Source organism: Candida dubliniensis, chromosome 4 (assembly GCF_000026945.1).
Source record: "Candida dubliniensis CD36 chromosome 4, complete sequence".
Taxonomy (NCBI): Eukaryota; Fungi; Ascomycota; class Pichiomycetes; order Serinales; family Debaryomycetaceae; genus Candida; species Candida dubliniensis.
Window position 1 is genome coordinate 587,501 of NC_012863.1, and position 20,231 is coordinate 607,731.

The 20,231-nt window shown below is 31.6% G+C and overlaps 10 protein-coding genes across 10 annotated transcripts, besides 1 other annotated feature; 5 read left to right on the plus strand and 5 right to left on the minus strand. All coding sequences in view use genetic code 12, as the record gives it.

Moving 5' to 3' along the window:
* Positions 1 to 2,269: 2,269 nt before the first annotated feature.
* On the plus strand, positions 2,270 to 2,761 carry CD36_42620 (Hit1p orthologue, putative; the record flags this gene model as incomplete). The annotated part of the gene is made up of 1 exon (XM_002419881.1): positions 2,270 to 2,761. One exon carries the CDS (start codon positions 2,270 to 2,272, stop codon positions 2,759 to 2,761), a length of 492 nt encoding a protein of 163 aa, XP_002419926.1.
* Positions 2,762 to 3,085: 324 nt separating this feature from the next.
* CGR1 (cell growth-regulated gene 1 protein orthologue, putative) lies at positions 3,086 to 4,171 on the minus strand (the record flags this gene model as incomplete). The annotated part of the gene is made up of 1 exon (XM_002419882.1): positions 3,086 to 4,171. The coding sequence occupies one exon, from the start codon at positions 4,169 to 4,171 to the stop codon at positions 3,086 to 3,088; it is 1,086 nt and encodes a 361-aa protein (XP_002419927.1).
* Positions 4,172 to 4,494: 323 nt separating this feature from the next.
* Positions 4,495 to 5,556, minus strand: CD36_42640 (cell division cycle protein, putative; the record flags this gene model as incomplete). Its single annotated transcript, XM_002419883.1, has 1 exon — positions 4,495 to 5,556. The coding sequence occupies one exon, from the start codon at positions 5,554 to 5,556 to the stop codon at positions 4,495 to 4,497; it is 1,062 nt and encodes a 353-aa protein (XP_002419928.1).
* A 325-nt stretch (positions 5,557 to 5,881) lies between these two features.
* On the plus strand, positions 5,882 to 7,516 carry CD36_42650 (cytosolic chaperonin complex subunit, putative; the record flags this gene model as incomplete). The annotated part of the gene is made up of 1 exon (XM_002419884.1): positions 5,882 to 7,516. One exon carries the CDS (start codon positions 5,882 to 5,884, stop codon positions 7,514 to 7,516), a length of 1,635 nt encoding a protein of 544 aa, XP_002419929.1.
* A 92-nt stretch (positions 7,517 to 7,608) lies between these two features.
* On the minus strand, positions 7,609 to 9,342 carry CD36_42660 (SSU processome component SAS10; the record flags this gene model as incomplete). Its single annotated transcript, XM_002419885.1, has 1 exon — positions 7,609 to 9,342. One exon carries the CDS (start codon positions 9,340 to 9,342, stop codon positions 7,609 to 7,611), a length of 1,734 nt encoding a protein of 577 aa, XP_002419930.1.
* Positions 9,343 to 9,638: 296 nt separating this feature from the next.
* On the plus strand, positions 9,639 to 11,024 carry CD36_42670 (DNA-directed RNA polymerase III subunit, putative; the record flags this gene model as incomplete). Its single annotated transcript, XM_002419886.1, has 1 exon — positions 9,639 to 11,024. The coding sequence occupies one exon, from the start codon at positions 9,639 to 9,641 to the stop codon at positions 11,022 to 11,024; it is 1,386 nt and encodes a 461-aa protein (XP_002419931.1).
* Positions 11,025 to 11,159: 135 nt separating this feature from the next.
* CD36_42680 (MutS homolog, putative) lies at positions 11,160 to 13,640 on the plus strand (the record flags this gene model as incomplete). The annotated part of the gene is made up of 2 exons (XM_002419887.1): positions 11,160 to 11,585; positions 11,658 to 13,640. The coding sequence occupies 2 exons, from the start codon at positions 11,160 to 11,162 to the stop codon at positions 13,638 to 13,640; spliced, it is 2,409 nt and encodes an 802-aa protein (XP_002419932.1).
* Positions 13,637 to 15,934, minus strand: DBP4 (ATP-dependent RNA helicase, putative; the record flags this gene model as incomplete). The annotated part of the gene is made up of 1 exon (XM_002419888.1): positions 13,637 to 15,934. The coding sequence occupies one exon, from the start codon at positions 15,932 to 15,934 to the stop codon at positions 13,637 to 13,639; it is 2,298 nt and encodes a 765-aa protein (XP_002419933.1).
* Positions 15,935 to 16,087: 153 nt separating this feature from the next.
* Positions 16,088 to 16,558: a mobile genetic element.
* Positions 16,559 to 16,689: 131 nt separating this feature from the next.
* CD36_42710 (general transcription factor, putative) lies at positions 16,690 to 17,480 on the minus strand (the record flags this gene model as incomplete). The annotated part of the gene is made up of 2 exons (XM_002419889.1): positions 16,690 to 17,392; positions 17,464 to 17,480. 2 exons carry the CDS (start codon positions 17,478 to 17,480, stop codon positions 16,690 to 16,692), a joined length of 720 nt encoding a protein of 239 aa, XP_002419934.1.
* A 233-nt stretch (positions 17,481 to 17,713) lies between these two features.
* On the plus strand, positions 17,714 to 20,107 carry CD36_42720 (RNA polymerase II Elongator subunit, putative; the record flags this gene model as incomplete). Its single annotated transcript, XM_002419890.1, has 1 exon — positions 17,714 to 20,107. One exon carries the CDS (start codon positions 17,714 to 17,716, stop codon positions 20,105 to 20,107), a length of 2,394 nt encoding a protein of 797 aa, XP_002419935.1.
* Between the last annotated feature and the right edge of the window lie 124 nt (positions 20,108 to 20,231).

Sequence of the window (20,231 nt, forward strand, 5' to 3'; positions counted from 1 at the left end):
AGGAATGAAAAAGAGGCACAGTGTTTGTTTAATATATGGTTGTTGTTTGATGGTACTTTTATTGTTGTTTCATTTCGCTCATATCCGATAGACACATACACACGCACACACACACACTCACACACACAAAAAGAGAAGAGATTTCACTCATCGGCTATTTCTTCCTTTCTCCTGCCCCCCTATTATTGTTTTTGTATTTCCGTTTACTTTACTCATTTCAATATTTTGTGTCAGTTTGCGGTCATCACATATACGTAATCAGTGTAATACAATAACAACAATAACTACAACAACAATAATTGGTTAGTTTTATGTCATGTGACCACAACCTATTTTTTTGATTTGCCTTATTTCTTTCTGGCCAAATTATCGGATTTCGTCTTCTTCTTTTTTTTTTTTTTTTTTTTTTTTATTTTCCATTATGGTGATGATTAATTCTGTTTAATAGATATAACGATGTGACGAGGAACATTTTTTCCTGGTAAACCAACTAATTATTATTATTATTGATTATATTATGGTAGTGTTATTTTTTTTTTTTTTTTTTTTCGTTTCATTTCATTTACAAAAATACAAAGGGATATGATTCAATTTGGAATTGTTTATAAATATTGTTATGAGCAACAACACCAACAACCCGGAAATGCTCACTAATTCACGCTTACGTAAACCTTAATTTGTTTCTGTTTCTGTTACTTGTTTCATCATCTTCATAGTCATGAATTCTCTCTCTTTCTCTCTCTCTCTATACTCTCTCTATACTCTCTCTGTTAAGGCGTTTGTATGTCTGTGGGTGTATTTTTTTTTTTGTATTTGTACATTGAAAATGATTAACCTTATTATTATTATTATAATTATTATTATTTTATATTATTATTACCATTTTACGTTTTAGTTTTAGTTTTAGTTTTTTGATTGCTGTTATTGTAAATTTCTGGTTTGATTTTGATTTGCAGCTAAAAAAGTAAGACTTTCTAAATTTTATGCTTATCTCCTCCTAACTAGAATTAACAATAGAAAAAAAAAAAAAACAAAAATTTCTCACACACACCCAAGGCTCCTAACAAATCAAATATTTATGACAATAATGATGATGACAATAATGATTTGGCACAATTTAATTATTTATTATCAAACAATTGTGTTTTTATCTCATTTTAGTTAAACTCTTTAAGTCTATATAGTACTTTATTCTTGGTTTTTTTTGTTTTTTTTTTGTTTTTGTGGGGAATAGTTTTAGTTCCTTGTTATTGGAATGGTCATGGATTCTAGAGTATACATGTATACATGTATGTTACGCACAATAACTTGAATTATTTCCAAGTTTTGTTAATAATGATTGACTTTTTTGTATTTTTCTGGGGTAACTAAATAACCAGGTCAACAGATAATATAAAAAACCTTACATGTAATGGAGGAGTCCTTCTTCTTGTTGTTGTTGTTCTTGTTGTTGTTGTTGTCAACTGATCAACATGTAATTAAACTCAAGAAATGCAATTAGTTTTCATATTTCCAACAAACAATAACTAACTAATAAGTCAATATCGTCTTTTTTGTGGGTGTAACTATTTAATAAGATTAAAACCAGAGGATAAACAATTGATTCTCTACCTTTCATTTATTTTTTTTTTTTCACAAATTTATGTCTTACTTTCTAATGTATATTCATTTGCTTTAGTTTTTTAAGTTAATTTTAAGGTATAATACAGTTATGGCAATTGAATAAATGGCAATAACCAAAAGTCACAAGTCTGTTTGTGTTTGTGTGTGTGTGTGTGTGAATATTTCTTATCTCCTCTACCAATTGTTGCTGTTGTTGGATTTTACCAAACGCCGTTAAAATTTATTCTTCGTTACCCCTATCCTATCCTATCCTCCTCCAACTCATCACTGTAACATTATTGTTATACTATTAATTAATATATTCAACTTTAAGAATTATAACCGCAAATGACATCACCATCATTACCTATAACGATCACAAGAATATAACACGACGACTAGTACTTCCAAAAAAAGAATATTAGATTATGAGAATAATACACGCACTATTTCTTTCTTTCTTATTTACTTAAAAAAAGGGGGAAGCCATCCTCTTTTGATGAAAGAAGTATGAAATTTTCTCGATGAGTTTGGATCATTAAATCATTTAAGACACACACACAAACATATGTAATTCTCCATATATACTTTTTTTTTTTTTTTTATTATTATTATTATTATTATCATTTCTAGACTAATCTTTTATTATATTTTATCAATTTTTATAATGGTATTATGTGGAATATGCAAAATTGAACAATCAAAATATAAATGTCCTAAATGTTCAATACTTTATTGTTCATTGATTTGTTATAAATCAGAACTTCATAATCATGATAATCTCCCGACTATAACCGACCCATCACCACCACCACCACCACAGCAACAACAAAAATCATTAATTGATACCATTAATACTACTACTACTACTACTACTACTACTGCTAGTTCTAGTTCTAGTGAAGATGATAAATTTAATAAATTATTACAAGATAATCAAATTCAATATTTATTAAATCAACCAAGTTTACAATTTCATTTATTTTCAATTATCAAAATATTAATAGATTCAACTTTTACTCCTAAAAATAGTAATATTGAACAAAAATTAGATATTGCTAATTTAAAACTTAATGATTTAAGAATTGGTGGGGTTGAACAAAATGAATTAATTGAAGAATTTGTTCAACGTTGTCTTGAATTAATGAATGGAACATAAAAGAGGTGGAAATGATAGATGGATGGAAATGATGGATGAATGGATGGATGGATGGATAGATGGATAGATATTGCCCAGGTCAGATTTGTACAATGATTAGGAACTATATATGTATCAAGAATAAACCTGAATACGATCAAGACCCAACTAATTGACACTTTCACAAGTTCAATACACAGTAAAGTAATTAAACTTGCTTTAACCTAGAGTTGAATATTGATTAATTTGAGTTCAAATTTTCCTTATTTTTTTGCAGATGAAATGATTATATTTTTGAAAATACCAATGTTCAAATACACACATAAAATATATATATATATATATTTAAACTTTACCACCCCAAATATTTTTTTTTTGTCCATTTAAATTTTTATCAAATTTCAATTTAAAAAGAAATCCTCCTAAATCATCATCATTATTATCATCATTATCATTAATATTATTATCAATAATAACATTTTTATCATTCAATTGTAAATGACCTGTAGTTATAAACATTTCATTATTTTTTTCCCCATTACCAAAAGTAATACAAGTTGGTCTATTAGCAGGAATATTAATTCTTTCAATTTCTTTACCTTGATTATCAACATGTAAAATAGTTCCACTATTGAAAACACAAGTATAAATTTCTCCATTATTAGTCATTATTAATCCATCAGGTTCTGGTTGTTCAATATTAGGATAAAATTGTTTTAAATCAATAAATATTGATTTATTAATCAATTTATTAGTTAATTTATCATAATTAAATTTCCAAATTTTAAATGTTAATGAATCAGTCCAATAAAATTCATCACCTTTATTATTAAAACATAATCCATTCAGAATTAAACTATTTTCAATCATAACATCACAAATTAATTGATCATGATCATGATTATTGTTGTTATTATTATTGTTATTGTTATGATCAATACTAATTCGATATAATTTACCTTCAGGTTGTATACCTTCATTTTCACCAATAGAAAAATCATTCATAATTCCAATCCATAAATTCCCCCAAGGATCAATAATTCCATCATTTGATCTTAATCGTAATTTTTCTTTGATATTATTAGTATGAGGATATTTGAAAAAATATTCAATAGTGAAATTTGAAAAATCTCCATAAGCAATACCATATTTACTACATATAATAAGTTTATTAGGATTATTAGTTAAACAAATTGCACCAATTGATTCATCTGATGAATCCCATTTTAAAATTTCATGACAAGAAGAAGAATTAGAAGAATTAGAATTAGGGTCGGTTTCGATATTATCTAGAAATACTCGATGAACTTCAGCTTGAATTATATCTACCCATAATAAAGTATTATTTCTTTCATCATATGTTACTCCTTCAGTTAATCTTCCACGATATCCTTTAGGAAAAATATTATCTTTAGTAACTGTTAATGTCATGATTGAGTATAAAGAAGATTAACCAGTATGAAATAAAATAAAAAAAAAAAAAAAAAAATGTGGTGAGAAAAAAAAAAAAATTTATGGGTCAAAGTTTAATTTATATACGAGTGATGGTGGTGGTGGTGGAGAGTGATGGGTGGTGGGGGGACTTTGTGGGGGACACGGAGACAAGAAAGCGAAAGGAGATTGATGCTCCGAAAACTAAACTAAAAAAAAAAAAAAAAAAACATAAAATGTTATAAAACTAATTATATTTTCTTATATTCTCTATAAATTGATTCTATGAAAACACTCTGTCTGTATATATATATATATATTCCTTATTTTTCTTTGGCTTGTAATTTATCCCATTCTCTAGCTAATTCAACCATAGCTTCAGTATCCATTGTTGCCCCAACAACTTCAATTGGTACTTGAGATTCACTAAATTCTTTAACAAAGTTTTGATTCTCCACTAATCTCAATTCATGATGATGATGATGATGATGATTGTTGTTGTTTTCTGATAATAATTCTACCCATGTGAATAAACCAGAATCAGATTTTCTTGAGAATGGATTAATATCTATTATATAAATGTGATTCTTGGATACATATATATCAACAATATATTTATTTAATTGGGTATTAGATTTTAATTTAGGTATCACTACATTATCAATGAATTGTGTAATCTTTTCATTCAATTCCAATTTTAATCCTTGTAAAAATTCATATTTATTATTATCTCTTTGTGATATACCAATAATTTGATGATGTTTAATAAATACTCTAAATTCATAAGCAGGATTTATATCTTGCCATTTTGTTAAAACTAATTCATAATTAATTTCTTCAGGAATTGTCTTTTTATTTTTCACTTCCAGAAATGGATTATCTAAATCATCACCAATATGATCTGAAGAATTTAATAATAAATATACATCACTAACATTTTGACATTTAATTGTATTTCCTGGCATAATCCATTTTGCATCTTTAGGACTCGACCAATTTAGTTTAGGGAAAACAGCTCCTCCTATTTCTTGAATTGACTCATCAATTTTATCTTGTATATCTTGGAACTGACTAAATACATCTTCTTGTTGTTGTTGTTGTTGTTGTCCCTCATCATCATCATCATCATCATCATCATCCCAGTCACTGTATTCATTATCACTATCTGCTTCCAATACAGTTATTTTCTTGTTACTGGTATTTGAAGGCAAACGAATACTTTCACTAGCCAAATAATCTAAGAATGTGGAAGGCAATGGCTTGATGATTTTAGATGGGAATATATTATTAGAAAATAATTTTGACCAGTTAGAATATGAACATTGTAATACTTCCTCACTAGTCAAATCTATAGTCTCAAATGTAGTATAATCTCTTTCTGTCATTTGTATTTATATGGGAGGGTAAACAGGTTGTTTGATTAATAATGAATAGATGCAAAAACAAAAAAAAAAAAAAAAGAAAAATAGGAAAAACTGTATTTTGAAAGAAAACCTTCTTGAATCTTCCTTTGTTTTCTCTTTCTCTTCTTTTCTCAATATTATTACACACGCACACGCACACACGAAAGAGAAAAATGGATTTACAAATGGTGAAAAGATTGGAAAGAAAAAAATTTTTTTTTTTTTTTTTTTTTTTTAGAGACAACGATTGCCAAACGAGTTTTCTTCCATTAACAATATCATCATCACCCAAATAAATAATCAATCAATGGCATCAGTTGCAAGACCAACAGTAGCACCATCTAATGCTACTTTTAAAGATAAAGAAAAACCACAAGAAGTTCGTAAGGCAAATATTCTTGCTGCTAGAGCTGTATCAGATGCAATTCGTACATCATTAGGACCAAAAGGGATGGATAAAATGATCAGAACCAAAAATGGAGAAATCATTATATCTAATGATGGAGCAACTATTTTGAAACATATGGCAGTATTACATCCTGCTGCTAGAATGTTAGTTGATGTAAGTCATGCTCAAGATGTTGAAGCTGGAGATGGTACCACCACTGTTGCCATCTTGACCGGAGCATTTTTGGGTGCAGCAGAACGATTATTAAATAAGGGAATCCATCCAACTTTAATTGCTGAATCTTTCCAAACAGCAGCACAACGTTCAGTTGAAATTTTATTAGATATGTCATATAAAATAAGTTTAGATAATCGTGAACAATTGATTCGTGCTGCTACTACTTCATTAAGTTCAAAAATTGTTTCCCAACATTCTCAATTATTAGCTCCTTTAGCAGTTGATTCTGTATTAAAAGTTATAAATGAAGAAGAAATTATTAATGAAAATAATGAAATTACCAAAAAAAAGAATGTCGATTTAAATGATATTAGATTGATTAAAAAAGTTGGTGGTACAATCGATGATACTCATTTGGTTAATGGAATTGTATTGACACAAAATGTCGTCAAACACGCTGGAGGACCTGTACGTGTGGAAAAAGCCAAAATTGGATTGATTCAATTTCAAATATCTCCTCCTAAACCAGATATGGAAAATAATGTTGTCGTTAATGATTATCGACAAATGGATAAAATTTTAAAAGAAGAAAGAGCTTATTTATTGAATATTTGTAAAAAAATTAAAAAGGCTAAATGTAATGTATTATTGATTCAAAAATCAATTCTTAGAGATGCAGTTAATGATTTAGCATTACATTTCTTGTCAAAATTAAATATTATGGTTATTAAAGATATTGAAAGAGATGAAGTGGAATTTTTATCAAAAGCTATTGGATGTAAACCAATTGCTGATATCGATAATTTTACTGAAGATAGATTAGGTAGTGCTGATTTAATTGAAGAAATTGATAGTTCAGGTTCCAAAATTGTTGAAATCACCGGGGTAACTTCAAAAAATATTAAACCAACAGTTTCTGTCATTATAAGAGGAGCTAATAATTTGGTTCTTGATGAAACTGAAAGATCTTTACACGATGCTTTATGTGTCATTAGATGTTTGGTCAAACAACAAGCTTTAATTGCTGGTGGTGGAGCTCCAGAAATTGAAGTTTCTAGACAATTGATGAAAGAAGCTAATAAATTATCAGGGGTAGAACAATTTGTTTATAAAGAATTTGCTCAAGCTCTAGAAGTCATTCCAACTACTCTTGCTGAAAACGCTGGATTAAATCCAATAAATGTGGTTACAGATTTGAGAAATAGACATGAAAATGGTGAAAAAGATGCTGGTATTTCTGTCAGAAGATCTGGCGCTTCAAACACTTATGATGAACATGTATTGCAACCAGTATTGGTAAGTACAAGTGCCATTGTGTTGGCATCTGAATGTGTCAAATCAATATTAAGAATCGATGATATCCAATTTAGTCGTTAGGTTGAATAATATAAAAACATACATATATATATATATATATATAATTACAGAGTGAATCTTGAATAGTTTCATCTACTTTGTTTACTATTCTTTTACACCAACTTAACTGATCTTGACAACCCTTTCTTAATACCAGTCTTTTCACCTTCATATGGACCTCTGTTATTAGCATCATAAACTTGTCTAACTGATTTAAGTTTCTTTTGTGCCTTTTCATATTGTTTTCTCTTTTTAACTCTAGAATTTCTATATTCTTTCTTTCTATGAGGCGTAAGACCTTTGTTTTTAAGAATTTGATAATTAATTGCTCTTTTACCATCTTGACCAACTGATTCTTGTAATTCTGCCAATTTACCTTCTTTAGCAGCTTTAATTGCAGCTTCATGAGCTGATTTTCTAGATTGTTTCTTGTTTAATTTATGTTGTTTCACTGATTGATAATAATTGTCATTTTGTTCAAACCCTTCATCATTATCATTATCATTATCATCATCATCATTGATATTATCTGATATATTTTCATCGTCTTGTTTTTGTAATCCTCTTTTCCTTGCCTCTTCAAGTAGACGTTGTTGTCTTTCAAATAATCTTTCTTTATATGGAACGTCCATATCACCAGAATATGATTGGTCTTTTTTAGCAGCAGCTTTATCAATTTTAGAAGTGTAAAATCTTAATGTCTTCTTACGACGTTGTTTATCTTCCATATCAATATCTTCAATATCAGCTTCTGTGAAATCATCACCATGCCTTTTAGAAACATGTTTAATAATTCTTTGTGAATTGGCATCAATGTCAAGATCATCTGATTGATTTTCTTTTTCCTCTTCTTCTTGTTCTTCTTCTTCTTCTTCTTCTTCTTCAATTTCTGATATTTCTTCATCCTCAGATTGTTCTTCCTTAGCATCAACAAAATTTTCTTCGTCATCAATATCACTAGAAACAACATCTGAAACATATACTTTAACATCATCCATTTTGATTTCATCGGGTAACTCATTTGCCTGTCTCCAAATTTCTCTAGAACTCAATATAGTTTCCATAATTGGATTGTCTTTCATAGATACAAATGATTCTTCATTATTCAAATTATCAACAAATATGGCAAAATATGATGATATGGCCCCTAAATAGGCTGATAATGCCACAATTTTTGTTTCTATGGATCGATTTTTATCCTCTATTTTTTGTAAATCTTCTAATTTAACTTTCAAAATGTTTAATTCTTTCAATAATGGGATAAACTCAGGAAATGATTGTTGAAGTAATTTCAATTTATCATTATCTTCCAAGTTTTCAATAGAACTATTACTTTCAATAATAAGTTGTTGTTGCAGTTGTTGGGTTGTTGACAATGATTCTTTATTGTCATATGAATCGGCTTTTTTCTGCCAATCTTCCATCATTTCTTCATCTAAATAATCATCCATCGCTAATTCTTGTAAATGTTTCTTCTGTTGTCTCAATGCTTCTTCTGTCATTTGTTTAGCATCTTCATCATCACTTACATCATCTCCTCCATAATAATTCTGTCTTCCTCCCCATCCTTTTCCCTCTTCTTCTTCTACTTCCTCTTCATCCTCTTCTTCTTCATCCTCTTCATCATCATTGTAGCCTGAATTTTCTTGATCATCTTCGTCATCCTCACTATCTTCTTCTACTTGCATGACTTCTTCTTCAGAATCATCATCTTCAGATTGGTCATCACGTCCATATTCTCCAGCTTCATCTAATAATATCTTTTCCCTATTGGCATTAAATGAGTCAACTTCATCAAGTTCAACCTCTTCTTCATTGACAGTTGTATTTCTATTTCTTCTGGCCATAGTTGGTTATATTTTTATATAGAATTGGATGTAATAAATCCAAAAACTCATCTCATTAAAAAAAAAAAAAAAAAATTTATAGACAGTTCTCTCTCTCTCTTTTCTTCTGGACTAGTTTACGTACGCACTTTGATTCTGTGTCAAGTAATAATAATTTTTCAAACCTGTGTGATGAGACAGACATAATATCAATTTTTTTTTTTTTCTCTCTCTCTTTCTCTCTTTCTTTAAAAGTAAACTCTTTCCATTGGCACTATCAATACTGATCGTTCTCTGTCTCTTAAATAAAATAAAGAATGTCTAATCGATTGGAATCATTAAATCCCAGAAAGCCATTATCTTCATCTTCATCTTCATCTTCAGGATCGAAATCGGCGGCAAAATTCAAACCAAAAGTCGTTCAAAGAAAATCTAAAGAAGAACGTGCCAAAGTTGCACCTACAATCAAACAAGAACCACAAACAAGACAACCATTACCAAATAGTAGGGGTCGTGGAGGTGCCAGAGGAAGAGGAGGACGTAATAATTATGCTGGCACTCATATGGTTTCCAATGGGTTTTTATCTGCAGGTGCCGTCTCTATAGGAAACTCTAGTGGTTCAAAATTGGGTTTGACAAGTGATATGATATATAATAGTAATGGTGATTTATCGTCTTCATCAACTCCTGATTTCATTGCCAATTTTAAATCAAAACAAAAAGCTTCTACTCCTGGTGCTCAATCTGATGAAGATGAAGAAGACGACGATCCAACAAAAATTAACATGACTCAGAAATATCGATTCAACGAAGAGGATACTGTGTTATTCCCAGTACGTCCATTTAGAGATGATGGAATTACTAGAGTAGAAAATGAAATTACTATGCCTGATGTTGAAATCAAACAAGAGCCAAATGATAGTACTGCAGAAAGTACACCAATGCCTATTTCATTAACTCAAAGTCGAGAAACAACTGTCAAGAGTGAATTAATTGAAGAAAAAATAGAACAAATAAAAGAAACCAAATCCAAACTCGAAAAGAAAATTGCTCAAGGTGGCGATTCATTTGTGTCAGAAGAAACTGATAAAATCATTTCTGATCATCAACAAATATTAGATATCTTGACTGGGAAACTTGATAAGTTATCCACCAAAACAGAAGATGTGCATCCAAAACAAAAACAAATGCAACAAGATAATGATGATGATGATATCGATGATATCGATGATATTGACGTTGAACTAGAAAATGAAAAGAAAGAAACATACTTTGACGACCAATACATTTTATTTCAACTTCCAAAGCATTTACCTACTTATATTCAACCAAAAAGTGCTGTGAAATTAGAACCAGGTGTGAAATCAATTGAAGTAGATGAGCCGGTAACTGAAGAAGAAATTTCAAAACTTGCCACAAATAATTCAAAGCTACGTGGGAAAATAGGAAATATCAATATTCATCAATCAGGTAAAATCACAATAGATTTGGGTAATGGTATTCGATTAAATGTGACTAAAGGTGCACCCACAGATTTCTTGCAAGAATTAGCTCTAATTGAAATGAATCCTCCATCAAAACCAGAAGATAATGAAGAGGAAGATGTTCAAATGGTGGATGATGATGGTAGATCTATAACCGGCAAAGTTGTTCGCTTAGGAATAGTAAATGATAAAATTATTGCTACACCTTGTATACAATAGATAGTATAGATAATATTCAAACAAATTGCATATACGGTATTTTTTTTTTTTTGGTATAATACTAGTTTATATTCAAGAAAAAAAAAACCCCCTCCCTGTCCAACATAATATTTGCAACCAAAAACTATAATCCATATGAATGAAGATACTACACAACTGTCTATCCAAGATGTGACATTTCTTGACACAGAATGCCAACGAATTTTATCGTTAGATATCAAAGGCTCTTTGTTTGGCGCATCTTGTCTTAATGGGGAGATAAAAAAGCTCAAAATTTTTGAAGACTGCCACATAAATCATCCCGAAACCTATATTGAATCAATAATAAATGAGTTTGGTCCTACTATTGTTTTTGTCAGTTCTAGGACAACCACTAATGTGGTCTCCATTCTTGAAGATATAAAAGATGTATATGAATTCACGTTTTACGTAAAAATTGTTGCAGATTTTACCAAATTTGATACTAAAAGGTTGGTTGAATCATTTTATAGCCTTGCAAATAATAACAATGTACACATATTTGCTACTTCTGCATTGAAATCTTCAAGTATTAGAATTACGGTATGTATTTAGATGGTGCTTATATTCCTTTAGTGGTTTGGAAAAACTAACTTTTAACATTCTGTTTTCCAGTTAGGTACAATTAATGCATTATGGTTGGGAATAGCGGAGTTTGTTGACCCTTCATGTTGTTGTATTGCCGATTTGGTTGATAGTTTAGAGTTTTGTTCTTTTCAAGATATTATGTTCATTGATGTTGATCTGCTTTATGCACTTCAGATACTACCAGAAACTCGAAAATCACTCAATATAAATTCGAAATCTCAAAAGTTATCCCTTTATGACTTGTTAAACAACACCGTGACCATTGAAGGGGCCAAGTTATTAAAAGATTGGGTCAGAAAACCACTAACCGATATTACAAAACTCCTTTCTCGTCAAAATACCGTTAAAATTCTTAGTCTGTCAGAATTACACGAGATTAGATCAAATATCAGAAAAGGTTTGAAATATACTAAAAACTGCAAATCAATAGTGAATGGGTTAGAAGCAGGTAAACTGAGTTGGAAAGTATGGAAAAATCTTATTTTGTTTTTACAAAATGTCATGTACCTACTGAAACAAATCAGACTTTGTTTTCTGGAAACAAATATGCCTCCAGAACTAGCCCTATTTTACAACCAAGAATTGATGATTGATTTTAATGAATTAGAAAAATTTATTCTTCTGTACGCTGAGCCTATAACTTCTGAAGAAGACAATAAAATGAGAATAATCAACGGCATTGATGATACTCTTGATGAATTGAGAATTCAGTATAACAACCTTGAAGAATTACTTCAAGAAACAACTGGAATTATAGCTGCAAAATTCTCAGAAGAGGTGTTCAATACAGTTTATATACCACAACTTGGGTTCTTGGTGTCTCGAAAAGCAGATATTGAAAATGCTGATACAACATTTATGCCTGATGAATGGCAAGAAGTGTTCAGAACAAGTACCAACATTTATTACAAAACTGAAGAGGTTTGGCAATTGGATGAACAGTTTGGTGATATTTACACCTTGATTAATGATCGGGAGATCGAGATCATTCAGAGCATGTTGGCAAAAGTGTCAGAATTCAACACGGTGATCATCCAAGTGGGGGAAGCGGCAATAGAATTGGACTGCTTGTGCAGTTTATCGGAAGTTTCCCAATACAGGAATTATGTTTTCCCTTGTATTACTGATACCAATGAATTGGAGATAATCCAAGGGAGACACCCTCTAGTAGAGACTTTTCTGAATATGTTTGTCCCAAACAATACAATATTTGAACCAGAAGAGAAAATAATGGTGGTCACAGGAGCAAATTTATCTGGCAAATCAGTATATCTCAATCAGACTGCCTTGATAGTAGTGATGGCTCAAATTGGTTGTGCAGTACCAGCAGAGAAAGCCACTCTTGGAATAGTTGATAAGATACTCACTAGAATTCTGTCTCGTGAATCGTTAGATAAACAGCAAAGCACTTTTGCCATAGATGTTTATCAACTCTCAAAATGTATTTCCTTAGCGACAGACCGGTCTTTGGTTATTGTTGATGAGTTTGGAAAGGGAAGCGATCCCATTGATTCCACATCAATGTTTGGAGGCACACTAAGCTATTTTGGAAAGAAAAGTCTAGATTGTCCCCGTTGCATTTTCTCTACCCACTTTTTAGATTTATTTAAGGATAAAGAGCTTTGTGAGATGTACCAGTCACGGAAAACAAAAATGATGTCTACCGAGATTTTGCTTGAGAAAACTACAAATAGTCTGTTAGACAATGTTACATATCTTTACAAGGTGAAACCTGGACTTGCAGAAAAGAGCTTTGGTATTTACTGTGCAAAAGTTTGTGGGATTCCACAAAATGTAATCCAAAGAGCAGAGTGCATTGCTCAAATGTTAAATAATGGAGAAGATGTAGCCTATGAATTAACACGATTATCTGAGGAGGAAGAACAAAACTATTCTGTTGCAAAAAAAGTGGTTACAAAATTCTTAGATATTGAATTTGAAGATGCAGAATTATCTATTAATGACTCTATTCACTATACATCCAAATTTGATGAAATATTTCAAGGCTAATTACCAATTAATCTGGCTGTCAAAGATTCCAAATCTTCTAATGTTTCGGGCTCATCATATTCAACGAAGCCATCATTTGTATTCTTACTCTTGTTATCATCCTCGAACCATTTAGGTTTCTTAGACACCGGTTCTTCAACATCGGAACCGTTATCATACTGCATGTCTCTTTCCAAATCTGGTGTAGCCAAAGTCACTACTGCTGGCTCATGGTCATATTCTTCTTCTTCCTCTTCTTCCTCTCTCATTCTTCTTTCAATTTCTTTTCTTTTTCTCTTCTTTTCTTGTCTCTTTTGTCTTTCAACCTCTTTATCAGTAATATCTGATATTTTCATAGTTTCCCTTTCTTTATTTACAAATTCCTCCTTTTGTTTCTTAGCATCACCAGCTTTAATGAAATCATTTTCGTCTTCCAACTCATAAATAGCGTGTGCAACACCATCATCGTCAAATTTCAATTTTGTAGGATTCCCCTTCGATGCAAGCGTAGCCTTTCTTGAAAGAGCTTTCTTGGCTTGTCTTTTGGATACTGGTATTGTCAAATCGAAAAGTTCATCTTCTTTTAATTCATGGTCTTTCCTCTTTACTGTCATGAAATCCTCTTCTTCACTGTCGCCATCACTATCCACTTTGTTACCAGTCATATTCAAATAATGGTCAGACAAAATGGTTTGATTCTTTCTTTCAAACATTCTATCATACTTGGTTCTAACTTTTTCATTCTCAGTTTGAACTTCCCCATCAGCGTCTGTTTTTGCTAATGCTATCAATTTTCTTGACGCATTTTTCTTTTCTTTGTTTGATTCACCTCCTTTAATTTTGATCCTTGGTGCACCAGGTAATCCCAACGAAGCAGCATAAGATTCTGCTGGTAGTTCCTCCACTTTGAAAACATCCTTGTCCTTTTGTATATGTACAGATTTGAAATAAGCAATAAAAGCTCTTTGACCCAAATTCTTCATAACAGGATCCTTGAAACACAATGATTGCAATTGTGGCCTTATTGATTTTTTTGATTTTTGTTTAATGTTCATCAATTTCGGTTCAATCTTGTGGATCTTCAATCTCTTTAACATACCTTCTTCTTCCAGAGGTAATAGCATCAACAAGGATTTACCTTTTCTACCAAAACGAGCAGAACGACCAACTCGATGCACATATGTTGCGGCATCTTCAGGGCAATCAACCTGAACAACCCAATCAATAGCTGGGAAATCCAACCCTCGAGCCACTATATCTGTTGCAAATAAACATGCATGCTGGGCTTGAGAAAATTTCATGGTTGTTTCCAAACGTGATGTTTGTTTATGGCGACCATATAATTTCATTAATGATATCCCCGGTTGCAACGTACGAAACGTTTCATAAGTATATTGGACTTGCTTGGAAGATGAAAAAAACACCAAGATTTTGCTTTTCAAATGTGATTTGATAAATGACCACAATACATCCAATTTTTCATCTAATGGCACTTTTACATAATACTGTTCTAATGATTCTGGAGTTGCTGATACTTCTTGGTCTGAAGATACACCAATCTTGTTTGGATTGGTCAACGACAATCTGGCCAAATCATTAACACTCTCAGACTGAGTTGCTGAAAATAACAATGTTTGTCTTGTAGTTGGTAAATGACCTAAAATATTGTCAATTTGTTTTTTGAAACCCATATCTAGGCATCGATCTGCTTCATCTAAAACCAATACCTGTAAATTTGATGTTTCCATCCCAACTGCTTCATTCAAATGTTGTGAAATTCTGCCCGGAGTACCTACCAAAATATTCATTCTTGAAACCCTCTCTTTTTCAAATTGGACATCTTTCCCACCAGTCACCAAACCTGCAGAAAAGGAATTATATTTACCAATTTTAGTCAAAACTTCAAAAATCTGTACTGCCAATTCTCTCGTTGGTGACACAATTAATGCAGCTAGCCCATCATACTCAGTAATTTTGTTTCGTATCAATGACTCTATCACAGGAATTAAAAATGCCAATGTTTTACCTGATCCAGTACGTGCTGTTCCCATTAAGTCTTCACCTTTCAAAGCCACTGGAATGGTTTTCTTTTGAATATCAGTTAACGACACAAAAGTTGCTTCTTTTAACCCTTTTAAAGTATTCTCAGTGATAGGGAGATCACTGAATTGAGATATGGATGCTTCATCTGTTTTCGGATTATAATTGTTAATTCTCTCTTGTAATTTTGCCAATTCTTCTTCTTCTTTCAAACGGTTGACTTTTCTGACTGATTTTTTAAATACTTTCTTTCCCTTTTTAAGATTCTTGGCCATTATTTTGATAGGAGTTTTGAAATAAGTAAAGATAAAATCCAAAGGATGATAATTCTAGAAAGAAAAAAAAAAAAAAAAATCCTACAATCTCATCTCTGCTTATACTTTTGAAAGAGAAAAAAAAAAAATAAACCTATATGCAGTTTGTGGATTTGTCACACACTCAGCCAATATTACCGCGAATACAGGCTGATAGGATCAAGTGCGACATCTAGATAATTACTCAACATCTTACAAATGATGGACAATGACTATAAGTAATTATCTACGATATTTTAGGGTAACAGAAATTTAGTGTAAGTGTAATACTAATTGGTGGACACACATCCGTTCTATATTGCACATAAACTACATTATTTAAGAAAAATATTTAGAAATAGTAAAAGAATTATTTTATATTATATAGGTTTAATTAGAGAAATGAAAGTACTATATACTTGAGTACATTTTAGATGAATACCATCGCTGGTAAAAGGGGTTAAATGTGTAACCATTCATTAAAAATGGTTCAACCGTAGTTAGAGGAATTGAACACTAATGGAAATCCCTATAAAAATTACTATGTTATAAATTAGTTTAAGTTAACTGCTGACCGTATGCGCTGAGAAGTGCTACGTCAGGACAGGATTAAAAGGACATACGAGAGAAGTATCTATCGCATAAACCATACAAATGATGTTTCTATTACCTACATGTACTTTTTATTTCAGTTATAATTTATAGGCATTTTCTAAAATTAAATTTGGTTGTTGACACTAAAAGTTCAAAATCTTTGAATATTGTAAACAAAGATCACCATATTTATCTAAATTCTTATTATCTAATACATCACAACAAAGGCTTCCTTCTGGAAACCCATACTTTTCAACAATTTTGTTAAAATGCTCTTTAAAGCCATTATGATTATTAATATCACATAAACTGTTACTCATCTCAATTTGTATCAACAACCCACGAAAATTACCATGCAAAAAAACATTTGACGTTCTAATACACAAATTCCCATTTTCCAATTCATATATTTGACCTCCATCTCCTTTGATCAATTGTCGTTGTGTCCATAGACTTTGCAATTTGGCACCTATAAATGTATCAAATTTGTCATTTAATCCTGTAGTAGCACCCCTGCGTAAGTGATCATTTGGTATACTCAAATCACTTGGATGTCCTAGCTCGCTTAACTCTTCTTCAATTGAATTGGTAAATACTCCTGCTGATTTGCCATTGATTAATGTAATTGTAGAATCGCGTAAATAGGAAGGTGATAACGTGAAAAGAAATTTGGATTCCGGTGCTTGTTCATGGGTGTTCACTAGTTCTTGTGGAATCGAATATTGATTATTCCTAAAAATTTTAAAATTAAAATTCCATTTTCCTTTGGCGGTAGGCAATTCATTTGATATTTGATCGTGGAATTGTGTTATTGTCTCTAGGTTGGCTTTTTGAACTAAAAGAACTCTAACAAGAAAAATTAAGGATTGTTAGTATTGAATTATGTTTGCTTTTCAAGAATGTAAAACATCACATACGCTGTTACCATATTCATATATAATTTGAAGGGTATAATATATAAAGGGTTGTGGATCTGCTAAGAAGTATTCACTCTTGTTTTCAACATTAATGAACAAGAAACCAAAAATTGAGTAATACTGCACGACACCAATCTCTTCTCCTGCCATCGAAAAGTTAACAAAAAAAAAAAATTGTTCTGTAATGCATTTACTGTAGAGTTAGTTTATATTCAATGAGAAACTAGTTAAACGTCTAATTAACACTACAATGACGAGCCTGGAAATAACTCAGGAGGCTATATTTATTGGCGCCAATAAACAAAATTTTGTCTCGGACTATAATCCTGCTAATAACATTATTGCATTTGGTGCTGCAAATACAGTTGCACTTTGGAACCCATTGAGCAAAAATCATAATGGTGTATATCATACATTAAAGAAACACGAGAACGAAGTTACTGGTGTTAAATTTATTCCCAATAGTCCTTATTTGGTGTCTATTGGGGAAGACCATGTCATAAATGTATGGAGAGAAAAGGGAAAAGTGTACGAGTTTGTCCAATCTTTGCAAGATCACACCCATTCAGTTACTTGTATTGCTGTGATAAATGAAAATATCTTTATAACAGGTGGTTCAGATCACAATATAATTATCTGGTTGTTTAACGAAGAAAAGCAACAGTTTGAATATGGGGATAAATTTCAAGTAAAATCAAACTACTTCCCATTAGCTTTGGCACTTCAAGATATTGACGCTGATAACTATTTAATTGCTATTGGTGGTACCAATAACAATATATACATTTACACTTTTGAATTCAAAAATGGCAAAGTATCTGCATTGGAGAAAAAGGCTGAATTGACTGGTCATGAAGATTGGATAAAATGTCTTCAATTTGTTACAGAAGAACCTCATAAAAACTATATATTAGCTAGTGGATCTCAAGACAGATATGTTCGTTTATGGAGATTGAAGCTCAACGATTTAATTGATGATTCTGATGAGGATCCAACAAAATTGGTGTTGTTGTCAAATAAGCAGTATAAGTTTGAGTTGGCAAATGGATCAAGGGCAGCATTTAGTTTTGAAGCCTTGATCATGGGACATGATGATTGGATAAGTGGGTTACAGTGGCATCCTTCTTGTAAAAATATAGGACAAGAACACAAATTGCAGTTGTTGACCTGTACAGCAGATACTGCTTTAATGATCTGGGAAATGGATCCTGATTCAGGGATCTGGGTTTGTGTTAGTAGATTGGGTGAAATGTCTGTAAAGGGTGCTTCTACTGCAACTGGTGCATCTGGTGGATTTTGGTCTTGTTTGTGGTTTATTGATCCTTCTACAAATGAACACTATGTTTTGGCAAGTGGTAAAACTGGGTCTTTCAGAGTTTACAAATCTGATGCAAACGGCCAATCATTTGAAAGTGTCTTAGGTATAACCGGGGCAGTGAGAGACGTTAATGACATAAAGTGGTCTGTTAATGGCGATTATTTCACTGCTACATCTTTGGATCAAACAACGAGACTTTATGCACCATGGAAAAGAGAAGGCATTGAATCTTGGCACGAGTTTGCAAGACCTCAGATTCACGGATATGATATGATATGTTATGACAACATTTCACCAACGAAATTTGTTTCCGGAGGGGATGAAAAAATATTGCGTGTCTTTGAGATGACGAAATCCATTAGTAAATTATTACAGAATTTATGTGGAACACAGATAGTAGAGGAGAACGACCAATTGCCAATAACTGCTTCTTTGCCAGTTTTGGGATTATCAAACAAAGCTGAAAATCAAATAGAGCAAGGAGATCAACAAGACGTTGATAATGAAGATAATACACCTGAAGCTGCTGAGGATGTTTTGGCTTCGCTTAGTCTGCCCCCAGTCGAGGAATACTTGCAAAGATATACGTTGTTCCCTGAATTGGAGAAATTGTATGGTCATGGTTATGAGATTAGCTGCTGTGCCACGTCTCCAAATGGTAATTTGATTGCTTCTGCGTGTAAATCAAATAGTGCCAAACATGCTGTGATCAGAGTGTTTAATGTTGCCCAAGATTATCAACAAAGCCAGCAAGTTTTACTGGGACATAACTTGACAATTTCAAGTCTTGAATTTTCACCAGATGGTAAATATTTATTGGCAGTGTCAAGAGACAGACAGTTTAGTTTATGGGAGGTGGTTAACGAGCAATCTGCCAGTTTCAAACTTGTAGAATTGAATCCAAAGGCACACGCAAGAATATTATGGGATTGTTCATGGCTACCAGTTGGTGATTCTTTCACAACTGTATCCAGAGATAAGCAAATAAAGTTATGGAAAGTATCTAACGACAAAGTTGAAATGATGGCTTCTACTAAATTAAATGATGCGGTCACATCTGTATCGGTTTACAAAGGAAGCCTTTTTAACAACCAAGCCATTGTTGCTGTAGGATTAGAAGATGGAGGAATTTCTATTTTTGCTGTTGATGCCGCCAACCCTGAATTCAAACTAATCTCAATACTTGATAAAGAACTTACCCCTTCAAATAGAATCGAGAAATTAAGCTTTAGCAACAAACTTCATAATGGAAAATTGCTTTTGGGTGTTGGGAGCAAAGATACTTCTGCTCGTTTATATAGCATTGATCTGACAATATTTATATAGATATCTATCTAAAATGAATAGACCTTGTATTTATATTTTTATATAGAAGTTGATAGATTTTGAAGTTGTGTGTAGTGTGTTAGAAGTTCAGAAAGTTGAATAAATGGCTAAATCATGCTTTTGA